Source organism: Astyanax mexicanus, chromosome 19, assembly GCF_023375975.1.
Source record: "Astyanax mexicanus isolate ESR-SI-001 chromosome 19, AstMex3_surface, whole genome shotgun sequence".
Lineage (NCBI taxonomy): Eukaryota > Metazoa > Chordata > Actinopteri > Characiformes > Acestrorhamphidae > Astyanax > Astyanax mexicanus.
The window spans coordinates 8,479,440-8,501,904 of NC_064426.1; the positions used below are offsets into that span (position 1 = coordinate 8,479,440).

Below are 22,465 nucleotides of genomic sequence, written 5' to 3' on the forward strand. Positions count from 1 at the left end.
TTTGTAAAGTCCTTATAGAGTTAACTGAAAGACGATCACATGACTAATCATTTTGACTGACTTGTTAATAATCAATGACTAAAGAACTGTTTATTCTGATGACTCGTTCACATTCACTGATATAAATATCTACCTTTGGGGAATGGATAAAGAATTTAGAGTGCAGTACAAGCATTTGCTGCTCATCTATTATGTGGTGCTGTTTATACAAACTGTTTGAGAAATGCTCACAGTGTGGTGCAAATATTAATTCTGATTTGAGAAATGCATCAAAGCGACTGAGAAAAGAACTAATTTGACTTCTCTTGGTATTTTCTAGTTTGTAAAGCACTTTGAATGACATGTTGTGTATGAAAGGTGCTATATACATAAACTTGCCTTGCTTTGCCTAGCTCCACTTAACGGTCATCTCTTATTTTGTATTTCTGCTTCCAGCAACAATACAATAATTTAAAAACAGTGTCTTCATTTTACAGAACATGATTATTTTATGTTAGCAATGTGTCTTACATTTTCCTGACAAAGATTTTCTTTGTTTTTTGTTGCAACATGAGTGTGTCTCTCAATGTTTTCCACTTTCTGAGATCTGAATCTGTCTTAATAATATTAAAACCTGAGGAATCTACTAACTAAAATGCTTTACTATTATCTTTTAACCTTATGTTTAACCTAAAATCCAGTCCTCCAGTTTCAAAATACCTACATTAGATTAGAACAATACACACAACTCTTCAGATATTAGCACACAGTGCTTTTCAACCCTAGAAGAAGTTTTTGTAAAGGCTTTAATCACTGTGGCCCCCGCTATATACACAGTCATACACCATATGACAAAAACCGCCCTCCAGTTTACATTACCAGTGTATCTACTAAATCAAAGAACATGAATTAATTTAATATTAGGATTACCTGAAAACTGTATGGCATATTGCTGTTTTATACTAAGCAGTATTTGTAAATGTTCATACAAGTCTTTATGACTGCTTTTTAAATAATATAAATAAAATCAAATACATCATTTACAGTGATTATTCTCACGGGTCTGGATTCTTTTTGACATGTTAAAATGCGTTTCTCGTATCTTGTCGTATCTCTATTTTCTGATTTATTTCATACATATGGAAAGACCCGAATGTCCATATTATTGTATTTGTTTTTAGACACATAATAAACACAACATAATAATACTATTACTTTTTTTTATTCTTCATTGTTAATGAACTAGTTTATCACCAGCACTGTAAAATAAAAACGTCTTCCACAATACCAGTATTTGGGAAATCACCTTTAAATGACAAGATTGTTTGTTCATTGTTTATTGTATTTTGTCAGGTGATTTAACTAAAACATTTGTAACATCTGTTTTCAAAAGCAGTGTTTAACTAAACGTTATAAAAAGGACAAAGTATACTTTAATTTTATTAAAAGCTTTTTAATAAAATTTTACACAAAATTAACTGTTATTATTATGTGGACGTATTTGTTTAATACAAGTTATAATGTTATTATATAGTGCAAGACAATATGCAATATGCAGAAAACATGTCAGTAGGTGTTTATATATATATATATATATATATATATATATATATATATATATATATATATATATATATATATATATATATATATATATATATATAATTTACTTTTTTCTGAAGTTATGAAGCATGGGATATCACTGTTAAACATAAGCATTTCTTTAATGCCATGTACTGCATGACATTTTTTATTGTTCAACAAAATCTGCAGAGACACAGTAACTAATACTCTTTACAACAGTTTAGTCTAATTGTTTTGCCAGTTAAACGTTGAAGTCCCTTGTGAAAGAAATGACGCATGGATTCATATCTGATGTTTTCGCTTTACAGTTCTTCCAGTTTTCCGGCTTTTCTTGAACTTTTCACTGCACTTGCTGGAGTCAGGATTCATTCTGACAAGAAACCAAACAGAAATGAAAATGAAGGTTAATATACACAATCACCAAACTGATTTATTAAGCACATCATGTTAATAAGAGGCTCCCAGGGCAAGTCAATTTTTTATAGAAAAATAAAACTCTTAATTGAAAAATATAGAACAAACACAGAAGATTTAAGAGCAAGTTTCAAAGTTAAACAGGCCAGGCTGGCAAACGTTAGATCTAATTAAAATTTAGCTTAGCTAAGTTTTATTTTTTGCTTTTTCATCTAGCAGCCTTATTCTGATTTCATTACTTTGACTACTGTGATATTAAAACATAATTAGATTTAGATTTTAGTTAGTCAAGAAACAGCATTGCGCTATATAATTTTTTAAAACTTTTCAAACTTCTTCTTCTTCTTTTTCTTCTTATTCTTCCAAATAACTACTGCCCCCTTTGACTGTCCATTAGTGGATTATTACAGTGTATTACTGTAATTTTCTACAGTAGTAAGATTATTACTGCGATTTTATCATTTTATTAGAATATAATACTGTAAAAGTATTTACAGTAGTTAATCGTGCAAGAACACAGTATACTACTGCGGATTTCACAGCATGTTTTATACAGTGCAGGTGTATTAAACCAAGCCTATAGTCATGCAGACTGCTCCAACAAACATTAGTGCAATGTTATGATTGATTGATGTACATTGATTTACACACTTTATGTATAGGGGAGGTTAATATTGTAAAGCTGATTTTGTCCAACTAAAGATCTGTCAATAATTTTGGGCAATAACCAATTTTTTGGTTATTTACATAAGTTTACGTATTTTATTACAAACTCTGCCATTGTCGCACTGTTTATCAAATGCAGTATTAATAGAGCATTTTCTTTAAATGGCGTTTGAGATTTCCCACGGTAAAACACAACACAGCAGTAAACAGCAGTAAATACACAATTGTGACACTAGAGGGCGCCAAACTCTTTTTTTTTTAGTTTATGTATTTAATGCTGTTTAGTAGGAAGTAAAAAACTTATAGCTCGGTTTCGTCACCAGAGGGCGCCAGTGTATTGTTTTTGTGGGGATATTTTTTTTTTTTTTTTTTTTTTTTTTTACAGCTGTTCACATTTTATTTCCTGTCATACATCCATCCACCAGGTTTTATTGAAGTATGGAGGCGCTGTGAGAAATATTATTAATGTAATATGTAAAATTAATAGAATTAATTGCACAATATGCAGAAAGGGCTTTTAGTTCTTTGAAAAATAAAACAGTGTGAAAGTTTATTTCACTGATGTAAAAGATTACTTTTGTAAAGGGGTGGGATTATCCCAAAAGGACAGAGTGGACAGGGAATTCTTGCTTCATGTTTAAATAGCCTTATTCCCCCCCCAATTTCCATATCCTACTAGACAGTGTTGCTGTTTTAAGGGAGTCAAACTGACACAGTATGAAGATATTTAGCAGAATATTTTGTACTAGGCTCTGCTAGAGTTGTTTTTTTATCCTAGAGCCCCCCCTCCCATTATTTATTAATTATTCCACATTTTTATACAGCTACTTCTCTTTCAGTATTCGAGATTTAAACCTCATTCCAACCCTGACAACCTGATCAGGAACAGTGTGCTTCTATCTTTATTATTAAACAAAAATTCAAACCTCTCAACAGGACACATTTTTCGAGCTGCAAGCACCAAACGCCAAATTTGGCACAATTGTTAATAATACCATGAATTTATGCTGATGGCAAAATTGTGCTTCTCTCCATTTAGTATCCCACATTTAGTATCCTTATGAACACAGTTTTATTACCCAAAGTTGTTTCCATGTTTTTTTAACTCCACCATTTGAACAAAAGTATTAGCTTACAACATTTGTATCCCGCTATTCTCCTCAATTTAGCTATACTGATTACCCCATCCACTCAGCTACACTCCCCCTATCACTAGCAATGCCCCAAACACTAGGAGGGTTAAGACTAGCACATGCCTCCTCCGATACATGTAAAGTCAGCCACCGCCTCTTTATATACTTCTGTTGATGTAACATTACTAAATAGCCAGCGTACTGAGAGGAAAGCGCAGCTACTCAGCTCTGATACATCAGCTAACAGACGTCTGTGCTGACCACCATCACCTTGGGAGTAATGTGGGAAGAGAGCTTCACCAACCCACCCATAGAAAGCAAGGCCAATCGTGCTCTCTCAGACTCCGGCTGCTGACAGCAAGCAGCATGACCGAGATTCAAACCGATGGTCCTCGCAGCACCCCCAGCATACAATATTTTACAATACGTGCAACATTTTAACAACCACCTAGCAAACACATTAACAACCATCTAAAAACTACGGAGCCCTTAAGGTGACATTGTGTAAAAAAAATAAATAAATAAAAAGCGTGGCCACGCCTTAGAAACGAGATAATTAAGGCGTGGGAACGAGATGGTTAAGGCGTGGGAATGAGATACTAATGCGTGGGAATGAGATAATTAAGGCGTGAGACCGAGTTAATTAAATCACGCTGGAGAATAATACAGCTTGCTTTTCTGTAAATTAAGACTTATGAAGAAACTGAATATTACATCAATGCTCCTTTAATCCAAGGATAATCTTTATTAAAAAAAAATTTAAAAAAAATTAATAAATAATATGGTGATGTTTTGGAGTCTCTTTCTGTGAGACATTGTGTAATTGTAAATAAAAGACTCTCAATTCTCATACTAAAAGCTGATTGGCTCAGATGCTCTTATCAACAGCCTAGCAACACCAAGCAAAAACCGATTAGCTTAGTCAACCCCTAGTAACACCACTTTAAAAAACACCTATACTATATCACAGCACCACTGCTGAGCTCCAATTTTCAGCAGGGAATTCAAATTCTAGTTGGGCTTTTTATATCTTTATCTCCAATTTATTATTATTATTATTATTATTATTATTATTATTATTATTATTATTATTATTATTATTATTATTATTATTATTATTATTATTGATGAAAGTTACATTTCAGATATACTCCCTAATAAAATGTGCAATAGGTCAGTACAGTTTAATTAGACCAAGGGCAACCATTTAGCAATTTTATCACTTTCATTGCGAATTCAGTTTGTTAAGACCAACAATAAGGCACAATAGTTTTCTGTGGAAAGCAAGGCAGCTAAATGTCTAATATTGATGCCCCAATGTTCAAATTCCCTACAATTAGTGGAAACAATTCATGTTTTCTCTCTGATTTTATTGGGATGATCATAGAAATATCTCTCAAAGTTACAGCAAATTACATGAATATATGTAAATAAGTAAATTAGCTAAATATAAACCTTTAAGTACAAAACAGTCAAAGGGTGCTGTCTCTGAAAGTCTTTGCCCAGATGCAAAATACTTGCTTTTTCTATTTCAATAACTCAACTTAACCTTTCAGTGCGTAACTGAAAGCAGGTGCAGAGATGGTTTTCAGGGTCCCCTGAGATTAAAGATTCAAATATATGAGAAAATCCCTTGAGACCGCATATTCAAATACACAACAGGATACAGACAGTAAGACAATACAGGGGAAAATTCTTGTTTAAACATCGCAAATAATAAGATAAAAAAATTAAACACATTTAAATGTATTTTGTCCGTTTCATTTTTCATATCTGCTGCACTCTGTAGTCTGCATCTGTGGAGCAATATCACATATAGCCATGCTTGGTTCTGTACAGAACCTTTTAAACGTTCTAGTTCTTTAGAAAAACATTGTGTTTTTTTTCACATTAAAATAACATCAGTATGCAGCTGAGTGAAGGTTTCAAACCAGTTATGTTTCTTATTTATCCAAGCCAAGAACATTTTCTCTAGCCAATATTACTTACACATACTCTTTTTTAAATACACTAATTTAATTATACTACTGTACTTTCTTAGTACTTTTATTTTAGAGAACACTCAAGTGTAAAATACCAATTTAATTATTTATTTACAAAACACAAGATCATAGCTTTTTAATTTTATATTGAACTTTAAATTCTTTGGACACAAATCACTGAATTATTGTCTTCTTGATTAAATATTGTATGTTCAGTAAACCTAAAAAGCTATATTTTATTTTCTAAAAAAATAAAATAAAACAATATATCTTTTTAGTTGCATAATAAATCTTAAGCATTAGGCTACTTTAATACTATTTTAGTGTTTATAGAGGGAGTGATTCTTGCAATCTGGCATATAACATACTATATCATGGTGTAGCAGCTTAGTTTTAAATGAAGTTCCTGGAAATATGGTTGATGCTTTGGAGGCAACACCTGTTTTTTTTTTCTTTTTTTTTTTTCAGCTCTTTCTGTTGATCAAAATTAGCATGTGAGAGCCCATTGCTTTTCAGGCTGTCTGTTTCACTTCCTGTTTGTGCTCACAACAGCAAAACAGGTGCTTCTATCAACTTTCTAGAAACATCTTTACCATCAGCACCTCGTTTCTGTGCTGCAGTGTTTTATTAGATACAGATATAAAAGTAGTTTACTAATAGATTACAGAAATGTAATATGCCTTATTTCTTATCATTACAGTACTGCAAATACCCTGTAAATAAAAAGAAATAGCTGCACTATTGTAGTAAAACATAACAAGGTGTGCAATCAAACATTTCTATTTTAAATTTGTTTTTGTTTTTTGCAGAGGTGCTTTTGTTTTCGTGTTACAAATCTAACCGACAAAAGCATTTTTATATTTGTGCACATTTGTGACATATTTAAGATATATTTTACAACATCACTTTTGTAAAAAAGAAAATTGGTTTTCATAGAACATAAAATACACAATATAAAAAAATTTAAACAAATATTACAAACTTTCATTCTAAACTTATTTACACAACTCATGATTCAAAATTGCTTCATTTTCTTATTAGTAGTTCAAAAAGTTCCATCCATTTGCAGTTATTTAACAAGAAAGTCAACTTAATTTAAAACTTTAATATCAAAATATGTTTTACTTCAATAAGGGTTACTGTTTTTAAGACAAATGAAATAAAAAATTGTATTGAATTTCAAATTAAACATACAGAATATTTGTTAATAGGTTTTCTGTGAACATTTTTTAAGCCGACTAAATAAATAATAATAATTATAATAATAAAAATTACTTTCCCAATAGTGTAGTAAATCCTTTACACATTTTATAGTAGGGGTGACTTTCAAAGTAGACCAGATGCCAATCATTAATACAAAATGAAAATTAATCATTTTATGAACTTAAACATAACAAATATCTATTTTTTTGAGAAATGTTCTTTCAAATTAAATAACATTAATTTGCTACACAAAGTGTCTACATTTAATACAACTCATTTCATTTAAAAATACAGACAACCATAGTGTAATCCATTACAATTTTATTGATTTACTAAGGCAACATCATTTTTCATCTTCATATATTTTAGTCTTGAATTAAAATAGTACATAAAAAATAATTATTGCTGACACACAAACAATACACACATGCATATACAGCACAGACCAGAAAACATACAGATTAAACAATACCAGAAAACAGTTTTAGAAGATTTAGGAAAATAGATACTGAATCTCTTCATTTGTTTTTCAGTTCAGCATTACTTCATCTGAAAAACACAAACAAGAAAAAGAGAAGTTACACACAGTTACACTCACGTCATTTATCAGACGTTCTAATACAACATGCGCTTAATAAATGTGAATTATGTGGTAGTTTGGGCATCCCTGATACTTTTTTATGATTTTCCTTTATAAATCATTGGTTGTTTGGATCAGCAATTTCAGTTCAGTTAAATATATCATATATGAGATGAACACAGTGATATTTGAGAAGTGAAATGAAGTTTATAGGATTTACAGTGTGCAATAATTCTTTACACCAAAATAGGCAGGTGCATACATTTTGGCACCTCAACTTAAAAATTACATCAATATTTAGTAGATCCTCCTTTTGCAGAAATAACAGCCTCTAAAAGCTTCCTATAGCTTCCAATGAAAGTCTGGCTTCTGGATCATTTTTCTTTAAAAAACCAGTTCAGTCAGGTTTGATGGTTTCTGATCATGAACAGCCTGCTTTAAATCACACCACAGATTTATAATAATATTCAGGTCTGGGGACTGAGATGATCTGAGATGATCATTTCAGAATGTTGAACTTGTTCCTCTGCATGAACTCTTTAGTAGATTTAAAGCAGTGTTTAGTGTTTAGGGTCGTCGTCTTGTTGAAGTATGCAGCCACCGGCGCTTTAACTTCAACTTTCTCACTGATTCTTCAATATTGTTCTGAAGAATCTGCTGATATTAACTGAAATCTATGCGAATGCGACCCTCAGCTTTAACAAGATTCCCAGTACCTGCACTGACCACACAGCCCCACAGCATGATGAACCATTTAAGAGTAGTTTTGAGGCTCTTGTGTTGCCACTATTCAGAGACGATGTAAAGAGTAGAAAAACTTACAATTGTCCACCTTAAACCTTTCTCATAATTGGATTCACCTGTGTATGTAGGTCAAGGGTCAATGAGCTTACCAAACACATTTTGTGTTCCAATAATTAGTGCTAAACATATTCAAATGAATAAAACGACAAGGGTGCCTAAATGTATGCACCTGCCTAATTCTGTTTCAAGAATTATTGCACACTTTCTGTACACTGTCCTATAAACTTCATTTCACTTCTCAAATATCACTGTGTTCATCTGCTATATGATATATTTAACTGAAACTGCTGATCTGAACAAGGAAAATCATAAAAATGATCAGAGGTGCCCAAACTTCTTTATACCACTGTATATTGGTGTACAGTGCTGTGTTTGCCTGCTATTATTATATATTTTTTTATTTTAACACTGCAAAGGTTTTTACCTTGGAGAGGCTGAGGACAGTGCTGTAGACAATGGTGAAGAGGAAGAGGAAGATGAAGGACGAGGCGGTGGACCACAAACTGTTGTAATCGTCTTCACCTGTAATGTCCTTAACACAATCCATATACAATCCTGGATCTGGTGCTGAAGGCTCTGTTGAAATGCAAAAATACAAAAAAGGGCAAATATGTATTGAAAATAATGGAAATAGAATAGAAAATAAAGAAAATAATTAACCAATTAAGCGTTTCATTTTAAAATGCCTTAAAATATTACACATGCATTTTAGAAAAAAACACCCCATTTTAGACTATGTATTATATAATAATGTTTTTTAACAGTAACCAGTAGGATTTGATGCATTTTGCAATCATAATAATATGTAATAATTATATTATATTTAGTTTGAACAGCCAAAAGTTTGGACACACCTTTATTGTTACAAGTTTTAAAACTCTAAAGCTACACAGCCAAGTCCCAGTATTAGTTATTACACAATCCCTGTCCACTTTATTAGACACTCCTACCTATAGCTGCTTCACCTTGTGGATGTGAAATCAGATAAACTGAAGCTCTGAATCTGTTGCTGCACAGTTTGTGTTGATCATCCTCTAGACATTCATCAGTGCTTAAATGGAGCTGCCCACAGGATACCTTTGGCTGGATAGTTTTGGTTGGTTTTATATTCTTATGGTTTGTTCTTAAGGTATTAAAAACTCCAGCAGCACTGCTGTGTCCTGACACACACTATCACACCACCACCATGTTAATGTCACTGCAGGGCTGAGAATAACCCACCCCCCAAATAATAGCTGCTCTGTGGTGGTTCTGACCAGAAACAGAAGGACTACAGTCTGTATTTACAGAACTACAAAGTGTCCTATATGTTCATTGGAGCTGATAAAATTATTTATTATATAGTAAAACAAAAAAAGTGTTGGGCCTTTACAATCACCTGACTTAAACCCAAAAAACATGGCGTAAGACTTAACTGGTTACTGATAAAACTAGTTTAACAATTATTGATTACTATATATTTACATATGTGTTCCTTCATAGTTCGGATGCCTTTAATATAAATCTATATAGTAGAAAATCATATAAATAAAGAAACAATATTGACTGATAAGGGGTGTATCCAAACTTTTGTCTGGTACTCTGTTGTCTGTGTATATAGTATATATTGCACATGTACACATACACACGAACAAAAAGATTTGAAACATATAGGCATGCACAGGCACAAACACATATTTTTAAAGGCCGCCTCACACTGGCAAAAAACATAAAGGACAATTTAATCTACACTATAAACTGTATGTGCTTACATATCTTTTCACAAAATACTGACACGTTATGACAATTATTAGTCAGCATTTCAGATAGACACAGACAGTATTCTTTAATTCCATTAAAATCGTATTATTTTATGCCACAATGTTGATGTGACAGATTGAATATGCAGATATATTCTATCTAGTTATTACTAGCAATATATATATATATAAATCAGTGACACCAAAAGAGAATGTAAGAAAGCTGATATCATATGCAGTTATGCTGATTTATTGCGTTAGACATTGCAAGACAAATAATAATATTGAAACATTCATTAATACAAAAATGCTAATATTTTTTAAACTGGGTACATTTCAGCTGCAGTGTTCCCATCAAATTTCGGGAATACGTACTGAAATTTAGTCTAATATAATCTAAAATAGCAAAGCACACAGAACATGAGTACATAATGAACAAGATTAGATACAGCATTAGAGAAAACAAAGCACAACCAGGACAAGAAACACACATGCAGAGGCCAGGATATAAATTATGTGGTTGGTTACAAATTCAATTTTTTTCACTGTTGTTAAGACCATGGCCAGTGCAATACCATAATAGAAACAATAAGCACACACAGTGATACAGAGCAGACAGATGCATCAGAGGCCTCTCAGATCTTTCAGGTGAACTGAAGGAAATATCTCAATCAGACAGATACAGCTACCAGAGATACTTCCTGATCACACAGATCTGAGAGGACTCTCAGTCTGCAGGACACGGAGGACAGGGAGGGAGTTTACTCGCAGATGTAGAGTTTATCCTCGGCGTGGTGTCATTCTCCTTGTTGGCGTCTTTGGCTGCACAAGTGAACTTATTGTTCTTATTTTTGTAATCTCTTCCAGGCATGGTTAAGTAGCTGAGGACAGTATTATCATTGACGCGAACTGTGCTGCTGCCTTCCATGTATGGATCATTATTCTTTTGCCACACGATGTACACATTCCCCAGATCAGAGCTGCTGACCTCACACAACAGAGAGACTTTATCAGCGTCAGAGACATGCTTCTCAGGTTTGTAGAAGAGAACAGAGGGGCGTTTACCTGCACAAGGAAATTACAATACATTACTACATTAGAACATCCACAACAGAAGATTCAGAACAAAGAACAGCACATTCAAACAGCTGATCTTACCTCCTTTCTTCACTTTAATTGTCTCTGAGAATGGTGTTTTATCTCTTAAAGTAGAGCACTTTACTTCTGACCCTGAAAACCATTCAGATTCATTGAGGGTTAAAGTACTGGTTTTAGTAAATGGTGGTGTCGTCTCTTTAACATTATCTGTTGCGGTACTTTCTGCTGCTGCTGGGTGTTTCCCAATTGTCCATGTCATGTTTGCTGCTTCCACTTCGTTTTTATTATCACCAGTTATGACACAGGTGATTACTGTTTTATTATGTACAAAAAGCTCCTTTACTGATGGTGGATTGATCTTTAGAGAGAACTTAGCTATATAAAAAAAGAAAAATAAATACATATTACTTAAATCAAACATTACTATTACATATTATAAGGCTAATTATATATATAGTCAGGTAGACCAAATCATTGCTTATTGATCCTCTCTAACAATAGAATGTGTAAATGCATGCAAGGAATCTGGTAGAGTTGGCTTTTTGGTAGAACACAATGAGCCAACAGAATTTTAGGCTGGTGGTTATTAGTACCTCACTGGTATATCAGTCGTGACACTACATTACCTTTAGATGAGAGTTGCTGTACATATGTGACATCTGCATTTGTGACTTCACAGCTGTATTTGGTTTCCTTGCTTGTTTTGTTGGCTTGAAGCAAACTAATAGCTTTGAAAGAGCCTGTAGGATTTTCAGTAGTTTTCCAGTCAATGCCTTTGACTTCCTGGTTGTCCTCTTTCCACTTAATACTTAGCTTTTCAGGGAGGAAGTCCTCAATCAAACACATAATTGATTGGCCAACTTCACCCACGTGGATGACTGGTGGAGAGTATCCTTTAACAAAAAAATAAATAAATAAATAAACTGCAGTTTTGACCCATATTGCATGTTAGTTATTCAGAACAATGTTTTCTTTGTGTTTTTTATCTTTGCTTTTTGATTGAAACAGTATAATAAACTGTGTGATTATAACATAGAAATGGCGCTTCCTCTCCCTGGAACAAAATGAATAGTATGAATAACACCTGCTCAGGTGATATACTAATAATAACTAACTAATTTGACCTATGAACTATGTTGACCTGTAGGTACAACATAAATAAATAAACTGTATTCTCTTAAAAATTAAGGCAATGACGGTAGTTCAAAGGGCTTTTGAGACAAATATTTTTTGTGTTCCATAAACAATAATTTTCATAAGCCCTTTGAACCACCGTCATTGCCTTAATTTTTAAGAGAATACAGTTTATTTATTTATGTTGTACCTACAGGTCAACATAGTTCATAGGTCAAATAAGTAATTATTAGTATATCACCTGAGCAGGTGTTATTCATGCTATTCATTTTGTTCCAGGGAGAGGAAGCGCCATTTCTATGTTATAATCACACATTAAGGCAATGACGTCATTAAGGCAATGACGGTAGTTCAAAGGGCTTTTGAGCCAAATATTTTTTTGTTCCATAAACAATAATTTTCATAAGCCAGATGTGTGAATGTGAAGAAGATTAAAATGGACTAAATACCAAGTTGATATCTATCTTTCTGTCTGTCTGTCTGTCTGTCTGTCTGTCAATAGATTGATTTACAACAACTATAATAATAATAATAATATCAACAACAGTGTGATCATATATAATTTTCTCCTACCCTTCACAGTTTCTGAGCCGGCAGGATGCTTCACAGTGCAGGTCAGGGAGTTCTTAGTCCAGTCTGTGGCACTGATCTGCAACTGACTCACCGCTGTGAACGAATTACTTTGCGACTTCACAGCCGGGAACTGCACCTCATTACTCTTACTGCCGGAAGCAAGAGTCCACTCCATCTCCAGCGATTCAGGAAAGAAACCACTAGTGATGCAGCCGAATGTCCGGAGACCGTCTGTTGGAGTTCCGCACTGGGATACAATGAAGGGAACTGAGGGCTTAGTCTGAGACTCTGAGAGAGAAAGAGAGAGAGAGAGAGAGAGGCTCAGAAATAAATTTATTTATTTATTTACTAACAAGAGTTACTGAAAAAGCAACGATACAAGTAATAGCAGGTCCTAAATGCACTGTTTAAATGCTGAGAATATAGACGGATACATGGATACCCTCAAACGTGCAAGTGTTGTGTAGTTGTAAAAACCTGAATGACGGTTCTAGTTCGGTTCTAGCCTATTTCTAGCCTAACAATGACTGACAGCTATCTATAGCAAATCACATACAACCTTTTAAACTCTTGTGCATTATATTAATTATCTGAACATTTTGTAATTATTTAGGATTGTAAACAGAAATACATTAATAAATAAAATAGCCAAAATAAATTTACAATGAGCTACATGTTTTTGAGTGGGCAGAGAACATTATATTCCCTCCATAAAATGTTTAATTACGTTTATTTCTGCATATTAATTGATATAATACCGAGCAGTAAACCCAGAGCATGATTTGGCGTGGTGCAGGTGAAGTGAGCATTACACAGTGCAAAAATTAAGTAATGAACCAATACAATTACATTGAAAATCAGCAAATGAGTGGAGAAACTGTCACGTGCCCAAATTCTTCCTGCTGTTTAAGATAAAGATTTTTTGCAGGAATTTTTTATATCGTGTACCGACAGTCTTTCAGAGCATGTGTTTAGTAATGGTTTAGAATATGGGGACATTAAGCATGTAGGCTCCTCTTTACTTCGCTGGTTGGACTATCACATAGTTCTTTAACTTTTATATCTACTTCATTGTTTCACACACATCATTTTGCATTTTTTTTATTTGGTCTCTTGGCCTTCGTTAAGCTTTAGGAGCATATATATATATATATATATATATATATATATATATATATATATATATATATATATATATATAAATTCTATGAGATATTTATATTATTTATATCATTTTAAACTCCTGTCTTTTTTGTGTAATTTGCTGTCACATCTTAACCGTTTCTATGTTCTTTCAGAATTACTGCTTTGCAAGGTCTCCAAGATTATTTTAGAACTGGACAGAAAAGCTTTTTTTTTAAGTTTTTTGTATGTTTTAATCTCAAGGGATTAATAAAGGTTAAATAAATGTTTAAAAAAATATTTACCGAACGATGCACATTTAACAAACACTTATTACATGAGTGTATTTGAGTGCAATGTCTTTAAAAATATAATGTCTTTAAAATGTTATATATATATATATATATATGTACATATATGTACTAATGAAAAAATGCTAGGAATTCACACTATTAACATGTCTTAATTACACATAAATCAATTGTCAAAGCAATCGATGTCCAAAGAAACAAATATAAAGACGTCACTGTCATGCAAAAAAATGTATCTTCTTTTTTTCAGTTGTCTCACAGTTGTTTAGAACGTGTTTTCCTTCTCTTGTACAATTGTAGAAATCTAGATAAGCAATATAATAGATAGCCAACATATAGCCAATTCATCTTGAAATTTACTTTTAGAATGGCTATTTTTTATTTTTAAAAATGGTGAAAAGTGCAAGGTATTATACTGGCTACATAAATGTAACAAATAGCTTGCTTTAAAAAAAAACATAAAATGTGAAACAAAATAATATTAAATATACCATATAAATGCCATAATAAAGCATTAAAATAAACATTAAACGGAAGCGTTATTAACACTTTAAATTACCACTGCAATGTTTCATTTCATTTACAATGTTAATTTAACAGAAATAGTGTTGATTTAATACTGGCAAATTTACTATGCGTTTGACCTTTCACAATTAATTAAGTGCATTAGATAAAACATTATGCCTGATTGTAAATATATTCAAAATTAGTTATGTCTCACTTAGGGACGACTATGACCAGATAAGATATGAAAACGTCCAACTAAATAAAAAAAACAAAACAAAACATGGCATTGTTATTTTAGGGGCTACAAAACTCCATAATGCTACATTAAAAAGAATTGAACGCTAGTGCATTATTGATTTTTTTTTTTTTTTTACAGTCATGGCATATAAAATCATATAAATTCTAAGAGCGTTTTTGTAGATTAATCAACAACTAATAATCCCAGTCCGCTCACAATTAGGAGCTTTTGTTTGTCTTTTCCATATTCTAAATTTATTTCTGTGCTACTTTAATCAAGTGCTTGCAGCAATTAATAAAATGTTACATACGAGTAGTTATGTTTGTTGCATTTTAAACATTTTAGTTAAATACATTAAAGTATTTTAGTTTTAGATCAATTATGCATTTATTTATAAAATAATTCATCAGGAACAGAGTGAGTAAGGTATTTTCTCTTACCAGATGACACGGTGACCATCGTTCCTTTTCCCCAGTAGTCAAAAGCAGCATCACAGTGATAGAGAACTACTTGTACATTGTGCAAAAATAGTCGACTATATCTGATCTATCATGATCTGAAATCGACTGACTATGCTACATTTAATCGACAGTAAGAGCCAAGATAAAAGCCTTCCTTCTCTAAAAAGTCTATTATGGGTTAACAGTACATGATGTTTGGAAACACTTTTCAATAAGCGTAAATTAATTAACAATACTTAGGACTGAATGCCTTAACTAATTGTTAATTGACATAAGTTAATACATTATTAATCATTACAGACATTTTAAGTTTAAAAATGTCCTAAGTAATGTTAACTAATAGTTAGTTGAGACATTTTTTACACATTTGACAGTGTTTATTTATGTTGTAGGCATTGCTATTACTGCTTTTAACCAGTATTGATCTAACCTAAATGTGAAATGAGCCTAAACATGGAGGAGTTAAGCACGGAAAAACAGTGCAGCATATAAATATCAACTAAAAAAATACCAAAAAAACTGTTTTCTAAAACGACTGTAACAAGATCTGGAGCTGACAGTCAATGCAGTTCAGTCGCTAAAATTCAGCAGGGTTTCATGAAACTGAATTTCATTTTCTTGCAATTAAACAAAATCCCCCGAACCTAGAAAGTCTTAGCAATAATCTGCACATGTTTGTTAGTGTTTATTGGAATTGTTTCTTACCTGAAGACACGGTCACCATCGTTCCTTTCCCCCAGTAGTCAAAAGCATTGTCACAGTGAGATACTACCCACTACTGCCCGTACAATATACTGACACCACCCAAGAGTTCCTAATGTCCCTAATGCACTGAAATACTGTACAATCATTGTGGCAATATAATGCCATTTTAAGGTTTGATGTTTGTTTCTAATAAATTGCACTGCATTCTATTCTTTAGAGCAAAATATTGTAATTTGAAGGTTATTCCTAATATTTTCTGGTGTCTATTTTAACTTGTTTTCTCAAACCCTCTCATTAATTAATTTATTTTCAGACATTTTAACAAACCAAAAAGCACAGAAAATAATAAGATGGAGCTACTTACCAGATGAAACAGTCACTTGAGTTCCTTTCCCCCAGTAGTCAAAGTAGCCATCACCATGGTTGAAGCTGTGGAGTAACCCATCAAAAACTGAGGACTGATGGGGTATTGATACTGCTGTAGTGTTGAAGTCATTTTCACAAAACAGAACAAAACAAAAAATTGTTGATTTTCGAGGGGAAATTAATTTTATTGTCTATAGACAAACACATCAACACACTTCTAAAGCATAATTGCTGCTAATTAGTTTAATTTGTCGTTGTTAAAAGGCAGTAAGTTGTGTAAGAGAAATAGCAGATTAAATACATTTTCCTAAATTAATTCCATTTAGAAAGTAAATAACAAAGTGCAGAAATGTTTCATATTTAAGTTTGCTCATGATATTTTGAAAATCAGTACAATCTGTAATTTGACCAGGATAGCCAAATCGTTTGCACAAGATATGAAAAGCAATGAAAGGCTTTACCATAGATCAGTCCCAGTAATATGATTGTGATCAAGGCTTGAAGATAAAACATTTATATTTTGGATGCAAGTTTTTGCAATGGATTTATTTACCTTCTTTTAATAAGAAAATTAGATTTGTTAATAATTTAATATATATATACATGATTTAACCCAAAAAATTAGTCAGAATTTATTTGATAAAAAATATTTAATTTATTGAAAAAACAAAACTTGACATTTTCCATTTGCTAAAAATTTTATTTTCAATTGTGTTCCACTGTGATGCAGAACAGAGGCAACATAAGTTCCATACCTCTTTTATAGCTTTCTGCAAAAAAGAAAAAATAATCAATTAAATTGTAGTGATGGTGTTGATAGTACTACTACTGCTACTAATACCACTGCTACGCCTTCTACTACTACTACTGCTACTACTACTACTACTAATAATAATAATAATGAAAAACATTAAAGTTATTTCTCTCTAAATAATTATCAGTGTCCGTTTATCATTATTTGATTTGGCCAAATCTTTATTAGTGGTGCCTAATACCATGAAAAACCCACAAAAACAAACTAATTAAGTGTGCAGATTTTGGTTTGTACCCCGGTAGGGTGGGAGGACCCAGTGGTATTTACCATGCACAAAGAGAGTCCCTAGCTGGAATGTTTGAGACTGCAGTTGTAAAATGCAGCCTAAAATTCCTTCCAGTTAGCTAGCTCGTTGCTAACGTTAGCCGGCTCACCAATAAAGTAAGTATGCAAGCTAGATTGCCACTAAAGTTAGCTAGCTCTCTGCTAACCTTAGTTCTGTTAGCTAACTTGCTGCTAAAGTTAATAGTTAGCTAACTGCCCGGTAACGTTAGTATGCTACTTAGTTAACATTAGTATGTTAGCTGCTAAAGTGAGTAGGTAAACCAACTCGCCGCTAAAGTTAGCATGTTAGCTAGCTCCCCGTTAACCATAGTTCTCTCCCTGGTAACATTAGCTAACTTGCCATTAAAGTTAGTATGGATTAGTTTACAGCCACTGTATTCCCACCAGCATTAAATTTAGAGTAAATTTAAGATAATTTAAGAGCTTACCTACCCAGATTTGAATTTAAGACATTTTCAGTCCTGCGGGAAACCTGACAGTACCTGTAGGTCCTGAGATGACATTTTAGGGTTGTTGGAGACTGTTAGCAACCAAGGCTCATGTGTAAGAGGGACCAATCCTCCTCTGGTCGGAGTACTTATAAATTACTGATAAAGAGTCACTGTACATTCACATAGGTCTTATATATTCAAATGAGTATCCACAACAGCAGTGGAAGCGATTAGAAAAGTGCTAGCTAGAGTTCATGTAAACATCAGTGTAGTTGGTATCGGAGAATAAACAACGAGTGCAAGGTGGCATAAATTGGATGTGGGCCAAGTGGTCCTTTGTAGGTGACAGAGTCAAATCAAATATCCATATGTTTAGATGTGTTAAAAACAATATTTTTTATTGGTTGTCTTTGTTTATTTGTTTATATGTCTGTGGTTTAATTAATGCATGTTATATAGACACTGCAGGGGGATCTTATTGGGCTTTAAGAGGCAATACTCAATACTGCCACACATTTCAATTCCCTTACAATGTTTGAGGTCAAAACACATTTCCTTCTTCTTTAAGGTGGGTTCAGCTGTTGTTGTTTTTACTGAAATAAAAGTACAAATTCAGCATTTATCATTAGTAAATCTGCAATAATTTTACATTCATTTTTGGAATCATCAACAACTTTTGCATTATAAATGCAAACATGGTAGTATATATATATATATATATATATATATATATATTTATGAACCTTGACATAGGCATGATCTAAGGACACTAATGAAACTGGCCAAGCTTGTATGCTTCAGTTACTTGTTGTGGTGGAGGAAGTGTGAAGACTCTAAAGTTTCACCAGGAAACACCTGCATTACTGTACATCACACCCTTACTGCTGAACACTTTATTAGAAACACTATCATTCTACTGGGTAGGGCCTTTGTTTACTCTTTTCTTAAATTATTCACTGTGTGGAAGCATTTCTTTCTAAAGATTCAGGTACATGTTGACATGATTCCTTTATAAAAATTCTGATGATGTAATGGAAATCTCATATTTTACCACTTTTAAGCGGTGATCTAATCAATAAGATTAAATGGTGAAATGTGGTCATGAAGTGATGCACATGGTCATCAACACTACTCAAATAGTCTGTGGCACTATGACTGATTGGTATTTATCAGTATTCCAATAAAATATTGCTCATACAGTGTTTCACAAAAGTGAGTGCACCCCTTACATTTCTGCAGATGTTTAAGTATATCTTTTCATGGGAAACACTGACAAAATGACACTCTGACACAACGAAAAGTAGTCTGTGTGCAGCTTATATAACAGTGTAAATTTATTCTTCCCTCAAAATAACTCAATATACAGCTATTAACGTCTAAACCACCAGCAACATAAGTGAGTACACCCCTAAGAGCACTGTTTCTTATTTTCCATTCAAAATGTCATGTGACTCATTAGTGTTACTAGGTCTCAGGTGTACATAAGTAGCTGTGTGTGTAATTTTGTAGTACAGTTCTCACACTCTCTCATACTGGTCACTAAAAGTTTCAACATGGCACCTCATGGCAAAGAACTCTCTGAGGATCCTAAAAGATGAATTGTTAAGCTACGTGAAGATGGCCAAGGCTACAAGAAGTTTGCCAACACCCTAAAACTGAGCTGCAGCACAGTGGCCAAGATCATCCAGTGTTTTAAAAGAACAGGGTTCACTCAGAACAGACCAACAGGGTTTAATCCTGAGAAATACATTGTATTCAGTGTCAACAGCAGGTTTTTGTAATGACTTAAATCATTGTGACCCCCCAGCCCACGTACACAATGATACAAGCAATGACAAAAAACAAACACACACTAACCCTCAAAAATGTGAATCTGTTTTGCTGGTTCTTTCATAGGCATACGCAATATAATGTTCATGCATTTTTTATATGAATTTTATTTTTTATTTTTCCCTTTGGGATCAATAAAATATCTACTAATATTCTAATCTTTAGATTGTATATTTTCATGTTATGGAATTTGGTATTGCAAAGTGGATATATTCCTATTTACTGTAGACTGCACTCTACCCATCTGCCTGGTAAATATGTTATGCAATACATTTAGATTAAATACTTTTTTAATATTAGTGTTTGATCATATGTAAAAATATTTTTTATTGTTGGCATTTAAACAATATTTTTTGCACTAATAATCTATAAACACTATTGACATTACCCATTTAGACTGCAACAAACAAACATTGACTAAACACCTAAAACACTGGAAAAGCAAATGCAGTTATTTGAGAGGTATTGAAACCAATGATAAATATAAACAGAAAAAAGAGAACTATGATAAATAATTTTTCCTATGGCTTTCCTCAAATAACAATTTACACCATTTATATTTCAGAGTTTACAGAGACACTGATGTGCATTGGAGTAAATGAACCATGCAGTGGTTTGCCTGAAATGTTGATCTTTATTTATTCATAAAATTAATATACAAATCCTCAGTAAAATAACATAATGTATGGAAGAAAGATGGAAGATGGAAGAAATGTAAGATGTTCATATAAATGTGTGTCATTATGTACAGTTTTATTTGTGTTATGGTGGTAAGGTAGTGTTTTTGTTACAGTTTGAATCACTGTGCCACCCCCACACAGTCATATATGCCATGCCAAAAACACAGAGACACAAACTAATGCAGTTCCTTTAATATGTTTGTCCTGTTTAAGTCTGCATATACAGCATACGAACTTCACACAAAACAGAAAAATACAAGCTAATAATATTTTCTGATGAACATCTCATTCTGCTATTGAATATTGAGTTCATTCCAACAATACGAGAAATTAATAAAACAACATGTACTGGGCTGTGTCTCCTTAGAGAAGTAATTAAACATTTTAGAGAAGTATAGCTTTTAAGAAATCATTTTCCAGACAAAAGCTTTAGAATCTGAAGTCATTTGATTTTGACATTTTTGTTCTTTTTCTGTTTGTCTCTTTACTTTTAGTACTTGTGTTGTTATGTAATATGAACTACCCTTCAAAAAAACACATTTTCATGCAATTCACAAACAATATTGTTCATTTCACAATTAATTTAGGTGTATCAGATAATTTTTAAAGAATAAAAGTGTTTGTATTCAGACACACCTCAAAACACAATATTTAAGAAATAAGGAATCAGCTATAGTTCTGACTGTAATGGAGAAGATCAGCACAGTCTCCGGATCTGAACCCTATTGAGCGGTTCTGGGATCAGCTCGACCATACAGTACGGAGGAAGACTGCATTTAGCCAATCAATGTTGTGGGAGATGAAGCTACAGGAAGCACGGAAGTGAAATCACATCAGATTACCTCCAAAAGTTGACAGCTAGAATGTCTAGAGTCTGCCAGGATGCAATTGCTGCAAAAGGTGGCTTCTTTGATGAAGGCAAAATTTAAAGTACAAAGTCATCATTTTAGGTAAAATCAATATTTCTTACTCTGACAATGGAGAATGTGCAAGAGCTTGGGTTGGGATGGATGTTTTGGGGCGATCCAAGCTCTCACAGGAAAAGGAAGCAACAAAGCTAATTGTTGTGCTGTTGTTGGTTATATATAAATTAAGTGATATATATATAAATTAAGTGATATATACAAATTAAGTGACCACTTCAAAATAATCAGTTTCTCTGATTTATATATTTATAGGTATATGTTTGGGTAAAATGAATCATTGCATCATTGTCTTATTGACTATTTTTTTTTCTAAAAGCAAAAATAAAATGATATATAATTTTAGTAGCATAATAAATCTTAAGCATTAGGCTATTTTAATACAATTTTAGTATTTATAGAGTCCTTAACACCACTGGCAGAGAGGAGAACCCTCAGCAAGCTGCTGAACATCATGTACAATGTTCCCCACCCTCTGCACAGCACCATCACCAGGCAGAGGAGCTCATTCAGCGGCAGACTGCTGTCCCAGTCCTGCTCCACCGACAGACTCCGAAAGTCTTTTGTCCCTCAGGCCATAAGACTGTTCAACTCCTCTCAGCACAGCAAACTGAAGACTCTGTGACACTTTTTTCACTCTGGCCACTCTGGTCACTACATGGACACACCCCTTATCTCAGCAGACACACTCTCAGAGATGCCCGTTTACATTACATTATTTTGCACTAGTAGTTTTTGCACAAGCTTGCACTGTAAATTTAAAAGATTACATAACTGTGTATTTGCACTTTTTGTATGGCTGGCATCAGATACCCTCATTATATGCACATCAACTGGTGTTCATTATCTACTGTGTTCAACTGCATCTACTGTTCAACCATTACACACTACTGATTGTACTTT

General features: G+C 33.0%; 1 protein-coding gene and 1 gene segment (V, D, J or C); both read right to left on the minus strand.

Annotated features, from left to right (window-relative positions):
• The window catches only part of ighd (immunoglobulin heavy constant delta), a 100,889-nt gene extending 84,550 nt beyond the window's left edge, over positions 1-16,339 (minus strand). The window contains exon 1 of the mRNA XM_049467696.1: positions 16,234-16,339. Coding sequence (XP_049323653.1) covers positions 16,234-16,252 — 19 coding nt within the window. The 5' untranslated portion in view covers positions 16,253-16,339. The remainder of the gene's footprint in view (positions 1-16,233) is intronic.
• Positions 7,272-15,713, minus strand: LOC103025439 (immunoglobulin heavy constant gamma 2B-like). The segment is given in 7 exon segments: positions 7,272-7,510; positions 8,770-8,921; positions 10,850-11,149; positions 11,243-11,557; positions 11,809-12,075; positions 12,890-13,177; positions 15,508-15,713. Coding segments are annotated over 7 exon segments (1,350 nt in total).
• Positions 16,340-22,465: the final 6,126 nt, after the last annotated feature.